The 18,283-nt window shown below is 51.8% G+C and overlaps 1 protein-coding gene across 43 annotated transcripts in view; it reads right to left on the reverse strand.

Moving 5' to 3' along the window:
• The window catches only part of LRRFIP1 (LRR binding FLII interacting protein 1), a 146,430-nt gene that overhangs the window by 30,827 nt on the left and 97,320 nt on the right, over positions 1-18,283 (reverse strand). For 13 of the 43 annotated variants that reach the window (XM_058299835.1, XM_058299834.1, XM_058299839.2 and 10 more), the window contains 5 exons: positions 15,651-15,710; positions 13,171-13,233; positions 11,962-12,039; positions 9,667-9,735; positions 5,934-6,011 (listed from right to left, as the gene is read on the reverse strand). The exons of 11 other annotated variants lie outside the window; for them this stretch is intronic. In XM_058299835.1, the coding sequence (XP_058155818.1) occupies positions 5,934-6,011; positions 9,667-9,735; positions 11,962-12,039; positions 13,171-13,233; positions 15,651-15,710 (348 nt within the window). The remainder of the gene's footprint in view (positions 1-5,933; positions 6,012-9,666; positions 9,736-11,961; positions 12,040-13,170; positions 13,234-15,650; positions 15,711-18,283) is intronic. 19 more of the 43 variants (XM_058299838.1, XM_058299836.1, XM_058299815.1 and 16 more) reach the window with 6 other exon arrangements.

Here is an 18,283-nt window from a genome sequence, read left to right on the forward strand (position 1 = left end):
TCCTCAGGTAGGACGAGCACAGGGGGCTGGGGAGACCCCTGGACCTGACAGTGTCTTGGGGACCACATGGCAGAGGCTGGCACTGCTGCTCCTTCCCTTTCTGCTCGGGAGCCCACAGAAGGCTAACTTTCTTTCTCTTTCCTTCTGCTTTCTTTTTCTCGGCACACTGAGGGCTGCTTTCCAGAGGCCCGCTGAGAGGGTGACGGAGGATTGGAGACGCCATGCTCAGCTGTGTTTCCAAACTCCCCACGGGTTGACAACAAATCAGCCTGCTCCGCATGACGTCCCCAACCCGCCTTCCTGGAATGCAGACGTTCTTAAATTTGTCGCCAGAGAACCAACTGGAGGAGCGTGTGGCAAGAGCAGATCAGAGCTTCGACTGGCAGGCCTCAGGGGTGCAGCCCCCGCAGGCTTACGCTGCAGACGGTCCGGCCGCCGTCTGGAGAGTTCTGAGGCGGCTGGAGCCCGGGCCCCAGGAGAGCGGCTCGTGGCCATCAAGCGGCTCATGTCAAGGTCGCACACTGGAGGCCAGGGGCAGCTCAGCAGGTGGGCGCCAGTGCTTCCCGCGTGGCCAGTCTCTGGGGAGCCGGCGGACTCCCAATGACCACACGGGACCTTTGGGAGGCCAGATGCCCTTTCCTCTTGCCCCTTGCACCCTCACCCCCAAGAAGGCCACTAACTGCCACCCCCTCCAGGGTGGGATGTCTAACGCAACCACGAAAATGGCAGGGCAGGGATTTACAGTCAGCCAGCCAAGGGGATAATGGGACTGTACAGAATAATCAATAAAAATTAGGGCAAAATAGGCAAATTCTGAGACCAGCACTTAGCTTTGAACAGGCCGCACTCCAGGGTCTCCTGCTCACAGATCCAGGCTTTACCCCCTGTGGTGGCTGAAGCTGTGTCCCCCCAAAGGACAGGTTCTTAAACTTAGCCCACTCCTGTGGGTGTAGGTCCACCGTATGGAGCATGCTTTGAGGCGGCTACTTAAGTTAGGGTGTGGTGGGCCGGCCCGGTGGGGGCGGGTGGCGGGTCTATCACTGCAGTCCTTCGAAAGCAGAAGGAAATTCAGACAGAAAGCGAGAAAGCCACGGGAAACAAGAAGCTCAAGGTCAGGAGAACTCAGAAGCCGGGAGAGGCTGCCATGTTCGTTGCCTGGGACCCCAGGACCAAGGGGTGCAGGCAGCCAGCCCCAGAAGGCCAGGCTCTGGGAAGGCAGCATCGCCCTGCTGATGCCTACACTGGAACTTCTTCCCAGCTGCAAAACCAAGAGCTCATAAATTCCCACTGTTGAAGCCAACATGGCATGGCGTTTGCTTGAGCAGCCAAAGACATTAACACTCCCCACCTGGCCGGGTCCACAGCTGTCTTTTCAGCATGAACTTGCCCCTCTCGTCTAACCCTCTTACTGTCCCTACTGGAGGAGAAGAAGCGAGAACAAAGGGGCCCGACCCCAGGCAGTGGTTCCGCCTCGTGGGTGGGGGGCAGGTCTGTGGGTCCTGGGGCTCCCTCTGCCCACAGCCTGGCAGTCCAGGGCACATGGGTCCCAGGGAAGCTTTACAGGTGGCCTGCATGTGTCTGTCTTCTGGACGTCCTTCTGTGGCTCGAAGAGGCAGGTACAGCCATCGGAAATGGCGCCCCCTCCCCGGCTGCACCCAGCCCCCTGCCCACTCGCTGGCCGTGCATTTGTCAATGAGAACCATGGAATTCTTGTTTTCTTTTGGATGTGCACGTCCCATTGGCCTAGCCAGAGAATCTGGGGTGCTGGGGTGGGCTTGGAGCAGCCCATCATCTCGGACTGGCAGAGTCCAGAAAGCCCTGGGTTGATATTCTGAGTGGAGGAGGATTTTAGAATTTTCAAACTGGCTCTTCTTTCCACTTGGGAATTAAAATATTCCTGCCATATTTTTCACTTTCAAATCTCAAATTGCTAAGGCAAAGTTGTCTAGCACCTAGTGTGCTGGAGGATCCCCTTGTTAACTCTCTGGCCTCAAGGGCTTAAATCACTAGCAGAATGTGTTAGTTTGCAGAGCAAATATTAATGCTATGAAAACACGGAAGGTAATTGAATGACTGGGGGAGAAGAAGGTCCGGTTGAGCAGGCTGCCAGGTAACTGCTGAGAGGTCTGCCCTCGGCTCTGGGGTAATGGAGAGCGTGCGGCTGCCCTCAAACAAGAGGGATATTGTGAGTAAATAAAGGAAGCTCTGGAGACTCTTCTATTCACCTACCAGGGTATCTCTGCTCATACAAGAAGGCCCCACCCAAGATTTTATGTGAGTGTTTCTTAAGAAAAAGATGGAGGAGGTTGTTGGTATGGGAGGAGTGGGGTGGGGGGATTGGGGGTATATGGGAACCTCTTAACATTTTTTAATGTAACGTTTTATGGGTGATGTATATGTCTTCAAAAAATACGATTTACAAAAATGATGGGGTGGGGGGATGGCGAGTGGGGTATATGGGAACCTCTTATGGTTTTATGTGTTTTTAATGTAACATTCTTCATGATCTATTAACTTTAATATTAAAAAATGTAAAAAAAAAAAAAAAAAAGAGAAAGATGAGAAAGAATATATCCCAGACCAAAAGCCAGAGGTTTTCTGAGGGGCAGGGGTGAGATGATTGGCTTCTGCCTTGAATTCATCTTTGTTCTGTGATGTTTTGCCTTTTACTTTCGTAGTTTGGAAAGCATTAAATAAGAGAAAAAAAAACTACCACCACAGCTTGCTCTTTTTATAGTTAACTAAAAAAGCCTTTGCTCTGAAGTACAACAGAGCCTCAGAATATGAAAATTTGGGCTGTGTTCTTCAGTGGAGACCAGGCACAGCAAAATCAAGCCCTGAATGAAAGCTCTACTATGCTTAATTTCTGCTTCCAATCTCCTCTGTAGGGTATTAGAGCACATGCCATTTTGTCTGCTTTCCCAATTAAAACGGGTGCACGCATCTGTTAGCTCCAAAAGGGCCTGGCAGCCTTCCTGCCACGCACGAGGTTAGGCCGGCTCGGCGAGGTGCCTGGCCCGGCTGCAAGGCCCTTCCACTGTCCTGCCTAAAGGAATGCGCTCCTTAGGCTCACTTTCACCTAGCGCCTGGTGAGGCGGGACATACTAGGTTCTCCATCTTGGGATCTGCTCGCCTTCTTCCCAGAGCCAGCACCCAGGATGTGGCCCTTACTTGTCCGTGCACACGCAGAGACCCGAGCAGAGGGGCCAGGTACAGGAGGGGCGTTTTCCCCCAGGCGTTCCCATCGCCCAGAGCCGCCGTTTCCCTGCGTGGCCCCCTCGAGAAACCATCTGCTCAGAAAACCCTCATTTTATGGGCACTTCTCCTTCCCATTTAAAGGACAGCTGGATCAACCGTTAAGGGGGGGTGTCTTTGGTTTTAAGTTCAATAATATTTGCTTTACCCTGTATGACCTATCCTGGGACTTGTGTCTTGCTAATTCAAGACAGATTTCCCACATAGCCCCTGACCCCGGTCCTCATAAACTGTGAGCCACACCCATCTTGTTTTTTCTAGTTAAAACGGGCCAGAGGTCTGAGTTCACTGGTGGGCCGGGGGCTGTGCCTGCTCACCGCCCGACCCTGCCCTTGGCCGAGAATGTTCTAGGCGCTCAAACAACACTGCAGAAAGAACGACGATGACGGGAGCACAGCGTCCAGCAGGAGCTGGTGGCCGTGGGGGAGAGGAACTCGGGAGAGAAGGAAAATCCGGCTCATCGCCAGGAGGGGGAGGTGTGGGGGAGGTGGGCCGCTGCGGCCTCTCCCCTGGAGTGCGCGGACAGCCGGTCTGCTTTCCCGGGGACGCCGCGGTGCTGGGGACGCAGGGGTGGGGGGAGCCGAGGCCTTCATCTGGGGTGGTCATCTCTGGACTTGGGCTCTTTTTTTTTCCTTCCTAAAGTAGGCGAGTGATCATTTCCTTCGTTCTGTGTACTCCTGCTCTCCACCAGAGCCTCCCTGCCCCCAAGGGGGACGAGGCCTTCCTCGCAAACCCACGAGTCACTCTCAGCTGTGCCTTTCCAACCCAGGCGGGACTTCCTGTCCGGTTTCTAGGGCTGTCCCCTGCCCTGGACAGACCCCTGACCTCATAAGTCCTTCCCAAAGGGACCCCTGCCCTCTCGGCGTCTGGTTTGCTTTTGGTTTTGTTTGGTAAATGTGGAACCGACCTTCCCGCCCGCCAGGCGAGGAAAAGGAGGCTCAGGAGTGCCCAGCCTCTCACTCCCTCCTGCTCCAGGCCCTCTGAGGCCTGTGGCCACAGCCTCTGCGTGGCCTCTGCCGGGGCCTTGCTGGTGCCAAGTGGCTTCCTGACCCCTGACCCCCAAGCAGAAGGACTGGGCATCGAAGCAAAACTCTCCTCGTCACCTTATGATTATTCTCGTCCGGCTTCTGTCCAGTCAATAGGCCCCCATACCGCACCTAAAACGCTGTTTGTCTGACAAGCCCCCATGCCGACGCCCACCCACCTCCTTCCGCGAGGACCCTGCAGCAGACACGCTGCAGGTTCAGGGCGAGGGCTATGAGTTCTGCACTTGAAGGCCACGGACACCGCGCATTTGTGCTGCCCTTTGGCCTTGACATAATCAAGGACACAGGTCAGGGAGCTCCAGGGAAGGACTCCCACATCCTCGAGGGAACTGCCAGAGTTCCCTGGGCACTGCAGAAGTGTCCCTGCAGTTCTGGCACCCACATGGGGGAGGTTTCCTCAGCTCTGACGTCCCCAACCAGGGTGAGGCCCCCAAGAGGAGACAGCCCACCCCGCCCTGCAGTGACCTCTGGCCGCTACGCGTGCCACCAGCATATGGCCAGTCGGCCTTCGCAAAACAAGCAGTTGACTCGGACAGAAAAGAAACCCAACTGAATATCTGTTTGTAATGAACTAAAGCCCAGCTCCATCAAATATCTGATACTTTCACCTGCTCAAAGCTTTTAAGTCCACCATCCATTCAAAACTCAATGTAAACCCACACGTACACATATTTATTAGTCTTTTCAGTTATAAACTCAGAGAACTACCAAAACCAGCCAACCAGCCTACCAACGAGCTTTAGAACCAGAAGGCAAGCTGAGAGTTCCTCTGCCCATCGCTTTTCTCCCACAGTGGCACATGGAGAAAAAGTGGTGGCCCCTAGCCCAGGGCGGGAGGGGAGGAGGGGGCTCAGGGTCAGGCACAAGGGGGGCAAGGGTGGGACCTGCTCCCCCCACTCAACATCTGCCCCAGCCATTGCCAGGCCCCACCCCCCACCTCCACCCCGCCCCCAGAAGGCCAAACCCACCTGGCAGGGTCCTATGGAAACCTCCGTCACACTTTGGATGACCCTGGGAGAAATACACAACCACGAGACTTACAGGATGGAAACTAGATAGTAGGACCCTCATTCTCTGAAGCAGAACCTGGCTCCCGCTGCGGGAGCTACTTTTAGGTAGCCCGAACCAATCAAAAATAAATGGGATAATGGACAAGTGGAGAAGGACTTGGAATGTGATGGCACTTGGAGGCTGACGCTTCATTTCAAAAACTGCGCATTAAGAGACCATCTCAAACGAAGCATCGAGTAAAGCCCTTTCAATGTTTAAATCTTAAGAACAGCACATCCGTGCAGCTACCTTTTCCCTGCTGTAGAAAGTTCCCCATCTCCCACTATCTCTAGAACTGCTAAGCGTGTCTTATATGAAACTTGGCAGTGCAATCCTAATAATCTTAATGAAAAAAAAAATTCTAAATTGGGAACTGTTTTCCTCAATTCCATTTTTATTGAGACCTGAAATAAAGCAGGTGAGCACTTTCTGGCTTATCTGCTGGGGGGGTTTTCGGAGGTGGGTGGGTTTCGGAGGTGGGGGGGTACACTACTTTTAATAAGCTGAGAAGTCAAGGGCGTGGAAAGGGAAGTGGGAGGACAGCACGAAGCCACGCGGTGGCGAGGACGGGGGCAGACTCACCACGGGGCTGGCCCGCGCCGAGCTGGCCCTGGAGGAGGCGCGGGAGCTGGAGTTGAGGTGGCCGCTGTACTCTGAGGGCTGCGCACAGCGACGCCAGCACCAGGTCACGCAGGCAGAAACAAAAGAACAGTGTCAGCAAAGAGAAGAGAGGCAGGCGGCAAAAGTGCTGGTTAGTTGCAGAGATTAGCCACACGCATTGCAGAAAGGAAAAGAGGGGTGAGTTTTAGGGGGCACACTTCCCACCTGGAAGAGAAGGCCACGCCTGTCCCATGTGCAGATAAAAATGCCCACCGCGAGTAAGACATCACTTAATGCCAAAGGACGCAGAACTCATAGGAAGGTACCACCACATAACCGTTCAGCTCAGGTGTTGAGCTGTTCACTAGGCAGAAAATAACTTGAGATGCAAAACCAGCTGCTCTGGGGGATGAGCTTAAGCTATCTTCCAGCACAGACGCTGGAGGGGAAGGCGGGGCACTGGACTTTCAGCTTTGCAACACGTTCCTTCTCTACCAGCTTTGCAAATGGAATCAGGTAGGAGTTTGAGTTGATATAAAATTACGTGTTTTTTGAAGTGCCAGATTATATCTTCGATCTGGTTGTCTACAGGTGTGTACTTATACATGTCCTATCTACTTAAACATTCTCTTTCCTGGTAAATATAAACACTAGCAATTCATTTATTTATCTAGAAGCTACATACACCCTCTTCACTTTGATTTGTATTCACCTTCATTTTAGTACTAGGTATATTTTTATGTCATTAAAAAAAAAAACTTATTTTCCTCTTGAGCAAGGCTTTGCGTGTGATTTGGGGTCCCAGGTCTAGAGCAGGCTGCCACTTCCTGAGGAACACGCTGTCAGAGAGTTGCTCGGCCCTCCATGGCCAGCCCCCTCCCGTGGCAGGTCCTCCGTGGCAGGCCCCCACAGCCCACCTGGCCTCCCTGGACACTGGGGCCCTGCACCAGGTGCTTGACCATCACCCCCAGTGGGCACTAGCCCTGTTGGGACACCTGTGGGCTAGAAGAGGCCGGGGGGGGGGGGTCTCTCCCCAAACACCTGCTCTTGCTGGAAGGCCTGATCCTGGGACAGGGCATTTCCCCGAGGGTGAGTCTGTTTGCCACTGAATCCCCAGTGCAGATGAGGCCTCAAGAAATACTTGTTGAACAGATGAACAGTTTCAGCTTAAACTAGGAATGGCAGTCAGGCAGCTACCTTCAAAGCACTGAAGGATTTTCAGGGCTGGGGTCAGGACGAGCAGGACCCCGGCCCACCCCCCCCCCCGCTCACTCATACTAGTTACACATTACGTGCGAGATACCGAGCCAGCTGCCAAGGGCACAGCTGTGTGTGCACGTGTGCAATACTTCATTGCACGCAGTATCACGAGGACTTTACCAGCAATACCAGCCTCACCTTTCACCTCTACTGTGCAAATTAAACACACCTAATGTGAGCTCTTCCGGGAGAAGAACTGCCCCCTTGGGTTTGCTGAGCCAAGAGAGGAAAGTGCCACGCTGGAGACAAATCCTACACTCTTCTAGGCGGCCCACACTCTGCTGACCGCACAGAGGCCATGGAGCGCTAACTGCCAACCCCGTCCCCGCCCCCATGTGCCTTGCCCGTACAGAGAGGAGCAAACGAACGCCTGTCTCACAGGGGTCCGAGTCGGAGTTGGTCCGGCCCTGCGAGGCTCGTGCGAGCGGGGCGGCTCGGCGCAGAGTCCCGGCTCGGCTCTTGTTGGCCACGGGGCCTTGGCAAAGTCGCTGGACCTGCCCCGGCTTTGATCTGTCACCCGCGGCATGGGGGACGGAGGCTGGTCCTGCGGTCGTGCTGAGGACCGGGCGAGCCCGACGGGTGCTGAGCTCCCTCGGGGGGACGCTGCTCAGTCCACAGCCGCCGTGGTCCCGGTCAGGAGCGGGGGAGGTTCTCAGCCCCTGGACCGGATGACACTGCGGTGACAAGTGCCCTCCCGCCAGTCACTTCACACAACCGTTAGTCCTTCCTACATTCACCAAACATAGTGGCAGGGGAGGTATAAAATACAAAGGTGCTCAGGGAAAACACTTGTACTTTAAAAAACAACCACCGCAGCTAGTCGTTTCATCTTGTTTTAAAGACACACTGTGTCTCTGGAGAATGGAAGCTGTGGGGAGGGGGCAGCTCCGGTCCCCTGCAGGAGGGGGTGGGCAAGGCGCCCACAGTGGGCTGAGGCCGGCCTGGGCAGGGAGGGGCCGGCCTGGGCTCGGAGGCCACAGCCCCCCCCAGGCTCCCCCAGTGAGGCTGGTCGCCGCGGTTACAGGCCGAGCAGGGTGCCTTGGGGTCCCACAGGCTGGGGAGCTCTTTGCAGGCCACAGCTGGGTGCGCCCCGAGGGGACCTGTGAGGATTTGGGGAAAAGATGCAGCGGGAGCCGGCCCTGCCCGCCGCCCCCCACTCTCGGTGCTCGTGCCCTGCTAGACGGGCTCCCCTATTCCAGGCATCCGTCCTGACCGAACAAGACCTTTGATTTGCTGAACCCGCTGAGGCCAACCTGGGGGCGGTTCCCGGGGGAGGCTGAGATCACAGAGACCGCGGCCCCGCCACCCGCAGGGGCCCTTGGCGCATCGACGCCGCGACGCCGCGCTCAGCCCCAGGTGGGTTCCAGGAGCTACCTGGAAGAGCTACTTTTCTGCAAGAATTAGTAACTTCTCTGATAAAAGAAACTCTTGTAGTTGCATTTTACCCATCATATTAGTCCGGGTATTGCATCCATTTGGCACAGTTTATGAGCTTTTCAGTGGCCTGGACAAATATTTAAGAACTCGGGAAAATATTTAGTATAATAGACTCCACTCTATTTTTAAAAAAATCCATGTACTATAGGTGCTCAATTCAATGTCAACAAAAAACCAATGCTATGTCAACTTAATTATTTAATATTTATAAAAATTACATCCTAAAGAAAACTGTGGGTCAAATTACTTAGCAAGAATTCCCAAATGCCCATGATGACTGGGGGGAAAAAGCACACAATAAATTGTAAAATTAGATGACTTTGTAGCCAGTTTGTTTCATAAGCAAAATTATAAAAGGACTTCCAAGCATTTCCTGGTGAATCGTTATATTTTACGTGGGAGTCGGGTCCACTTCACAGGATTCGTGGAGGAGCCTCCGAGGGCAGGAGCATCTGGGGCTGGCAGGTGGGCCCACCCCTCGCTCCTGGGCACCCGGGGGGGTCCCTGATCAGGACTGGGCGCTCAATTCCTGGTGGTCCTCATGACAGGCAGGTTAGCTTCCCCCACAGAGGACGCGATGTCGCTTCTATTTTATTGCCTCTCATTCACTCGTTCATTTTTTCACGCACCCAGGGTTCACTGCACGCCCGCTACAGCTTTACTGTGATAGCTGGATGGACCATTGCAAGTCCTTTGCAGTACAGAGGTGGAGAGACCAAAGGAAACAAAAAACCTGTCCTCGGTTCTTCAGGGGGGGAAATAATCCGCGGCCCGCCCGATCCCTCGTTTTTCTTCAGGCCACCTCGCTGTTTGTTAGTGCAGGGAGACAAAGCAGGCGGACCTCAGCTAAGGACGTGCGCCCCCGGGACGCAGCGTGCACGTGCCCCGGGACCCCTGCCGCCAGGCACAGCTGCCTGAGCTGGCCGGTCATCTCCCGTGCCGGGCGGGGCCTGGCCAGCGTCCCCGGGGGCAGGCAGCGGGCAGGGCGAGGGGGGGACAGAGAAGGAGAGGGCCTTACAGCGTGGGAACTGACCGCGCCGCTCCAACGAGCCGCGCCGAGCCCGCTGCCGTCCAGCACCGACGACGCCTACGAGGGAAACACGCCGTCAGCACGGCCCAGGCCGCCTTTCTTGGGCAGTGCCCACCAAGCACGGAGGGGAGGCCAGGGGAGTGCCACAGGCCGGGTGCGGGGAGAGCCAGCTCCGTTCCAGCCAGGGCAGCCAGGGGGCAGGCCGCGGAGCGCGCGGAGTCGAGAGCCGAGCTTAGTGAGTCAGCTGGCATGCCCTTCAGGCCCCACCAGGCAGCTGAACTCGACTATTTTGAAAAATACGCCTTGCTAAGTGAAAACTCATGAACCCAGATTTAAAACAAGCAGATAATCCAAATACTCTGGATTTTGCCACCGCAGCCTCATTCTTGCCCTTTAAAAAATTATGATGAGGTGGCTTTAAAATAAATTGTTAATTATGGTTTGAATGTTGAATATTTTATACTTCTTTAAGCATTGGCAACTAGAAAACAGAATATTGGATAACTTGAAAATGCTACCTGCTTGACCACCTTAAAAAGGCGCTTACAAATGGCAAAACCAAGCTTTGTCCATGTTTACAGGACTTCACTTTTCTCTATTTTCCCTTGAGGACACAGCTGCCAGTATCTACTTCCTAAGTATGCAATCTGATAGAACTTCAGAAAGGCAGTATAAATACAGTATAGCTCCTTTCCTTAGGTTTCCTGCATGGTGCAAATATCTGTATTTAAAACTGCACATCTCCAGAGAGCCTCGGCAAGTGGCCTAGGTTCTGGTAAGGCCCGCCTCCTTTCCTTCTTTCCTCCTGCAGTGAGGAGCCGGGCGCTGCTCCAGCCCTGCGAAGGCACAGGTAGTGCAGCCCTGGGGAGTGGGCGGCAGGCCCCGCGCCCGGGCGGGACCCCCAGCAGGCTGGAAACCAACAGGAGGGGCGCAAGCGCAGTGAGGGAGCACAGAGGTGGAGGGGGAAGGTTGGGGAGTGAAGGGCGGGTGGTGGGGTGGGAACCTGGGGCGCAGGGAATGGCGAGGGCCCTGGAGGGATGGGGGGGGGGGGCGCGGGGGCCACACACACCGGGTAACTCCCAGGTGGGACTGAGCTGCGCAGAGAGGATGGCTGCGGGACAAAAGCAAAGGGCAGGTTTACAAAGCCTTGGGAAATCAGAAGGGTTCGGGTGTGGGGCTGGCTGCAGGAGAAAAGGCAGATTAACGCCCAGTGTGTCCAGTGAATGTGACAGGTACAAATTTGCAAGAAAGAGAAACAGGAGATTGACTTTTTACAACAGTCAACCCCCCAGCATCTCTGCGACAGGCCTACTGGCAGTTTCTTTTCCGGTGCCCCTGGTGGAAAGGGGCAGGCACCAAGAGGGAAGGGTGACTGCTGAGCCACAAGGAATCCCACAACCACACGCCCGGGCTGGCAAAGCACGTGGGGGCAGCCAACACTGCCGTTTCCACCATGGCGAGGGCAGAAACGGCGCGCTCCTCTCTGCGCCTTTCCGGCACAGCAAGGTGTGCGGGCGTTGCTGGGAGGCGAAGGTCCTGTCCTAGGGGGGGGTGGTGCTTGCAGCGGCTACGGCTATGGGGCGCCAGGCGTGTGCCAGGCTGGACAGCTGCTGGGCCGCTAGATGCTGCCGGGACGTGTGGCAGGCAGAGGAGGCCACCGGCAGGGCACTCCGAGCCGGGCAGGACGGGCAGGGCAGGGTAAGGCAAGGGTTCCACATGCGAGCGAGAGGACACGGCACCCTCCAAAATATGCTTTCACGAGGGCCTCTGGCATGGATTTCCTTGCATCAGAGCAAGCCTCGTAGGCCCTTAGCTAAAAAAAGGAAAGCCCTTGCTCCAGAGTTCAGGAACCAGAGAGGAAAGTTCAGCCACGGCGCTTCCCCGCTGCTGAAGGCGGACGGGTCAGTTTATACCCAGAAGCCTTCCAAATTGCTTCCTGGACACATTTACATGAGAAACAAAAAAACAAGTGAAGCCCCAAATGGGGAACAATTGCTGGAAAAGGAGGGGACCCAAGGGACCGCCATTCTGGACGTGAGCTCGTGAACACGGACCTTTAAGAGAGCCTCCTTTCTCCTCAACTCCTTTTTCCTATATCAGGCCCTGAAGTTATTTGATACATTGTTTTAAAAAAGGTTTTGAAAAGTCTTAGCAAATTAGTCAAGCCAATTAAAACAAACACCCATGAGCTTCGCTCTTTCACAACACACAGCAGAGGCTGAACTCTCCAGGTCAAGGGAATGCACAAGGAAAGAGAAGCACAGAAGGAAAGAGGAGACAGACCCGGGTTCCATTCTGGGCGGACGGGGATCTGGAAGCAAGGCTGCTACTGGGGAGCCCGAAGTCTGAGCAGGGGAGCCCCTGGAATGAGAGAGAATGGGGGGGTGGGTTGAGGGGGGAGGGGAGAAAGGCAGGTGTCTTCATTTCATGTGAAAGCAACGTCAGTACTTTAAATTCCAACAAAACTACCTTTTACAACAAAACGGCAACAGGCATGCCGTTACAGGAGGTGGGGGGGCGGGCAAAAAACGATCAGAAGGATATAAAAACGATTGTTAGTCGACAAAATCATCACAGGAGACAAAATTAGGACTTTTGAGTCTGCAGAGGGAAAAACAGGCCATTAATTAGATTTGATTAGGGAGCCCATAATGGGTTTTGGAGGCCTTTGTAAATCTGAGTCCTAATTTTTAAAGTTTGGCAGGGGCGGAGGGGGGAGAAACGCAAAATCAAGAGTTGGCAGAGATATCAGCCTCTATTTTATGTAATAAAATGACCTATGTCATTAGAGACGATATCCTTCTGGGCCTCCTTAAGCGGAAGACGTGACAAATTCAGGGGCCTAATTCCGAGTCCGATGGGCTACACAAATTTCTGGGGACTATGACTACATAAGTGAACAGTTTCCTTGAATAAAATATTTTCCTCAGACGAAAAGGTCCTTGAGGAGGAAGCCACGGGCCCTTTGTGGGCAGTGCCCTGCTAACCACACCAGGCCAGGGCGCAGCGACGGAGGGCCGGGAAAACAGAACAGCACTGTCCTTCCAGGTCCCCGACTAGGGCCCCCACGCGCGGGCCTTGAATAAACCACACAGAAAGGACCTGAGAAAAAGGAAGTTAAATTCTGGGGTGGGACTCTGTTTTGTAGACATTTAAGGCTTTCTTTCTTTCTTGTTTTTTGTTTTCCTTTTGATCACGTCTACCTACCAAATATCCACAAAAAATACTTCCTTTCATCGTAGCCAGTGGAATACCACCATTCATACTCAGCCTGGCATGTTCAACTGCAGGAGAGTGGAATAAGTCTGCATTAAATAATTCATGTTAATTGCTGCTCAAACATTTAATTTCACAAAACATCTATTCAACTGGAAATGTGTGAAGGAGGCATTAAAAAAGAAAAGGGCAGCTGAATTCACGCAGACAAAACAGCATGCTACAAAACCTGTGGTTTCTGAAGAGAGGATGTGAAAGATATAAATGGAAACCAACCAGCTTCTCCCCCCTTGGGGACGCCCAGGTAGAGAATCTGCTGTCACTGCTGAGGCTGGACGTCTGAGCACCAAAGAAGACGACACTGGTGAGTGGTGGGCACCGCCTTACTGTGCCACAAGCATCGCCCATCCCGTTTAAAAGGCAAACATAAAATAACAAAGCCCAATCCTATCAGCACTGCAGGAAGGCCGATTTACCCAGGGATTCACCATACAGCCAGCAGAGCGGAAATTCTTAATTTGGAATTCTAAAGCTCTATAGTTCCACATTTCTGTCCCAGTGACATCACATGGCTTATCTATGACTATTTTTTGCAATTCCAAATCTCTGGCATCACGTGTCATCACTTTCTAAGGCTCATGATGAACTGTATATAACCGCCCTAGTCTGACTTCCCTTATTGGGCGCTTTCTCAGTTAACTAAAATTCCATTTATTGCAAAATTCTCAATCTTTCTTCAGTGCCAGCCCATCTGAGGGATACCAATTTATTCTCGGAGCTTCGGGGGGGCGGTGGGGCCTGGCACCCACTCCCACCCTTCCTGCAGGCCGCCTCGGTCGGATCTTGAATGAACACTGCACAAATCTCAGATCCAATCAACCTGCAGGCAGCAGGCGACGTGTGACGTTACAGACGGAGGCACAAAATGCACTTCAAAATCATCCAGCAGTTCCATGCAGAGGGACTCTGGGCTTTCTCATAAAGGAAATATATTTCTAAACGCTCCCGTTTTATTCCTTGCCAGGTGCACAAATGCCTCATTGCAGTCCCATCTCTCCTCCGAGCTCCTCCCTGCACTGTTCCTGGGTCTCTCTGTTCTGGGGTCTTCCTGGACCTGAGGCAGCAACAGACCCACGCTATTTGACTCTTCAATCATGATCCTTCCTATTTATTCAATAAGCCAATTTTACATACAATTGCACTCTATGGTGAATAGTTTTATAATCAGGCTCCTTTGTATTTGAATTTCTAGGGCATTACTTAAAGCCTAACTAAATCATAAAGCACACTTTTATTGTTTTCATATAAAAAAATCAAAGATTAAAATATGTGGATATATTTTATAGATACATACATACGTATGTATGTAAATAAAAACATGGAGCTTGAAGTTACCCTGTAAGGTCATAAACATGTTGGCTTCTACACATGAGGGACAGTCTAGAGAAGACTGTAATACCTGGTAGAACTAAGTAACTTCCAACTCTAAACTATGATTCTGCATCATTACTTATGGTGAAATAGTGCAGTTAGGGGGAAAAATTCCAAGCCAGTCAATAAAACTACGATTGGTGGTCTAGGAGCACTAGTGAAGTCTTACAGACCCTGCCCTCTACTGCTAGCACCGAACAAGCTGAAGGATGGGAAGCAGAGCAAACCACTGCGACGACGTCCTCCTGGTAGGAGATGGCGCGCTGTGGCCCCTGTCCCTACCTGAAAGAAAAGCTTACCCAACTAGAGAAAGCAAAATAAATAAAAGACAGCTTTTAAACTTGGGAACTATTTTTCAGTCTGGCATGAGAAAAGCTTAGAAGAAACAGAATAGACGTGTATGTAACCCTTAGTAGGAACGAGATGGTCAAAACCTGATCAGCCAGTTTAAGACCAGTTTGGGTTGATGGGGGCTGGGGATGAGGTTACTCCTTTGAAGCCTGAAAATATAATTTAAGTTCATGTGTAATATGATATGATAAGATGATGTACTGTGATATATTAATAACATACTAATATAATATCTAATATAATGCAATTAAGATAAGTTAAATGGAGTATTATGTTGCACAACTAATTGACTACTACAGGAAAAAAATGAAGCAGATGTAAGATAAGAAGATTTTAGATACTTCAATGTACAGTAGATGTAGCAAGTCATCAAGGTGAATTAAAAGGTGTCCACTTGAGCATTTTGAAATCACCTGACCTCCTTTTCAGTAATGCAAAGGCCTCCCTTGACTGTCCCTTCCCTCTAGCCTTCCTGCTTGGTGGACCCTCTCCTTTTTTTCTCTCCCACGATATCGCTTTACTCTGCTTCTCATTAGTATTCAATTATCTTCTCTTTCTTTGCCTCTCCAGGAAAACATAGTCTCTAGCATACATGTCTTTAAGATAAATAAGAGATGCAGACAACTGTGCAAATGTCAAATTTAAGTACTTTTGAAAACTGAACATACTTAATAGACACACAAATACACATACACCTAGGGCAATACATAATGAAAGAGCTCATCTTCAACTCTAGGTTGTTTTAAACTTAGAGATTCTTACCAATACTGATCCCTTACACTAACACCAATGTTAAAATACCAACATTCTAAGAATGTTTATTAGTTGAGAAACAGTAGCTTTCATTCCATCACGTGCTAGAAATGAGAGCCACTATAATGCAGAAAAGACAGCAAAGAAGCTAAATTTACCAATATGTTCTTAAAACACTGCAGCAGACTGAATTTTGTGCCATGAAAAACGTCTATACTAACCCTGCCAGATCTTCTATTCAGGGACTGTGGTCCATATAATTCTCCATCATAACCATTTGTCTGTTTCAAGGAAGAAAAGAAGAAAAACCGGCATCAGTATCCAAACGGAGACACAGGCACAGGGTCAGCAGGCAGGAATGAGCAGGCACTAGTCGGGGCTTTCTCGGCAGTGGTTGCAGGGCAAGCGGGGGCCAGGACAAATCCTAGCGGCCCCAAAGCTGCCTCCGTTCCTTTGGTCTGCTCCTCCGTCAATCAGAGGGAGATCAGGTCTCTCGCAGGGAGTGGGCCGGGGCCAGCTCTCCTGGGGGCTTTGCCCCTTTCCGCCGGCTGGGCACGCTGCCGGGGAAGACGGTAACAATCTGGGCAGAGCCCGCTAGTCCTCAGTGCTTGGTGCAGGGAGAATCGTGGTGATATGCCCCACAAAGAAGCCCGATTCAGAGATTCAGAAATTGTTTCTGTTTGATTTATGACATGCCAAAGTTTCTCATGGAAAGAAATTTATCGTGGGCTATATCCTCGGTATTCATTTTTTACTCATCCAGTCTTCCTCCTTTATTCGTTTTTCAAAAGGAAACTGCATGGCACACTTCATGATTTCATAATTTGCCCTCCAGGAAAAAAAAGAGAAAGACTACGTGTGTGCCGACCTCCCTTCTCTCCTCGACCCCCTGCCCAAGTTCCCACTACGCCCAAGCACTGGCTTTCTGGAAACGCGCTAATTCATCAATCAGGAAATTTTGAGATTCAAGATCAGCACGGTCAAGCACCAGGCAAAGGAGGTGCGCCTGACGCGCCCCGGGCAACGCAGGAGGCCGCGCCGGGTCCCGGGCGCGCGGCCAGATCCCAGCTCTGCCCCGTGACCTGACGCAAGCTGCCTGGCCCTCGAAGCCCTGCTTTCTCAGCTGTGACGTGGACAGAGCAAGATCCACTTCACAAGGCTGTGAGGACCAAGCACGATGAAAAGGGGCGCCCCGCTGCCGAGAACAGCACCCTCAGGGGTCAGCGCTGGACGTGAACCGCGCCCGCGCCCGCGCACCAAGCCCGTAAACGGCACAGCAGCGTCACCTGGGGCGCAGGTCTCTGACACGACTCAACCTCTGGAGAATTCTCCCCACACTCCTTACCGCGCAGCTGCAAGTGGTCGGTGTGGCAGAGCTCCCGTCCCTCCCCTCGTGCATGCCTCGAGGCCGTGCTTCTCAAGGGTGGGCCAGTCCACCCACCTCATGGCCACTGGGCACCTTCCTAGAACATGGACCCCAGACCTCGAGATCAGAGTCCCTGGAGGTGGGGCCCAGCATACACATTTCTACAGGTCCCTAGAGGCCCAGGAATATGCATTTTGACAAGCTCCCCAGGCGACTCTGGGTCTACAGTAATATTGAGAACAAATTTGCTATGAGAGAGCAAAACAGTTGTAAATAATCATTTCCTAAAAAGATACATAAATAAATGCCCCATCAAAACCAATGATCCCGAAGACTAGTGACTAACATGCAGTGTTATCAAAGTACCAATGAACTTCACACGTGACAATACAGAAGTTAATTGTTAGTCATGGTTAATTTTTTGATTAATAACATTAGCGCTCTCTTTCTCTACACAAATCAAAAGACAGATCGCCTTTAAAGGGGGTGTGAGTTGGAGAACAAAATAAGAAAGGCCAAATCAAAACTCTTGAGTGCAATCCCTGATACACTGAACTTAATTCTAAAACAGAAAATAAAAAGAGATCCCACTGTGCCTGTGATCACTGCTAACACAGTGCATTCAGCCCATCGGGGACTGGCCCTTAAACATAATTTATCTGAGTTTGACTTAAAAGGCTAGTCATCTAGGTAAAATTGTTGCTAATCAATTTAATAACGAGCAGGTGGGTTGCCAGAATTACAGCGTCTCCTAAATGCTCTCCTCCACTGTTGACGTGCTATGCGGGTGAGTGAGTGGGGTTTGCTGGGGAGAGCATTTTCTGAATGTAATGACACGTGCTCTGGCCTCCCATTCCCAAGAGCAGGTCTGAGCGTTGCTAGGCTAAGCCATCTTCATGGCGGCCACCTGTGTCCCCAGGGGCGGGTTGCACCCTGCGGCTTTCTGTGCGTGTCTGCTCACTGGAGCCAGCAGCAGCCTCTCAAGGTTCAAGCACGCTCTGCAGGCGTCTGCTACTCTTGACTGTCATCTTAAAGACAAACATGCTCTTCCCAGACAGAAATCTGCAGGTAATTTTGAAATGCAACGGAATAAAAGAAAATGCTTTTTTTTCCCTATCTGGTTGTGTCATCATCTTTTTGGTGTATCGCTTTGCCGTGCAGGGGCCACGCAGGTCTGGGACGCCTTTTTTCTCTTTTTTAAACCAGGAGGTCCAGGGGAACAAACCCGGGTCCTTCATATGGTAAATGGGAGCTCAATGGCTTGAGCCACAGCCACTTTCCAAAAGAAAATGCTTTTAAATGAAGTCCTTCACGTGGAGAGAGTTGGGTAATGAGGCTCTGAGAACTTCACGTGCTGAATCACTTTACCACTGAACTGTACTGTCAGGTAAGAGAGTACTTTTCTTCTTTTAGGTTTAAAGGTTTCCAGAAAGTATAAGGCTCAGAAACTCACACTGGTAGATGCAAGAATAGTAATTCCTGAATTTA

Source organism: Dasypus novemcinctus, chromosome 7 (assembly GCF_030445035.2).
Source record: "Dasypus novemcinctus isolate mDasNov1 chromosome 7, mDasNov1.1.hap2, whole genome shotgun sequence".
Lineage (NCBI taxonomy): Eukaryota > Metazoa > Chordata > Mammalia > Cingulata > Dasypodidae > Dasypus > Dasypus novemcinctus.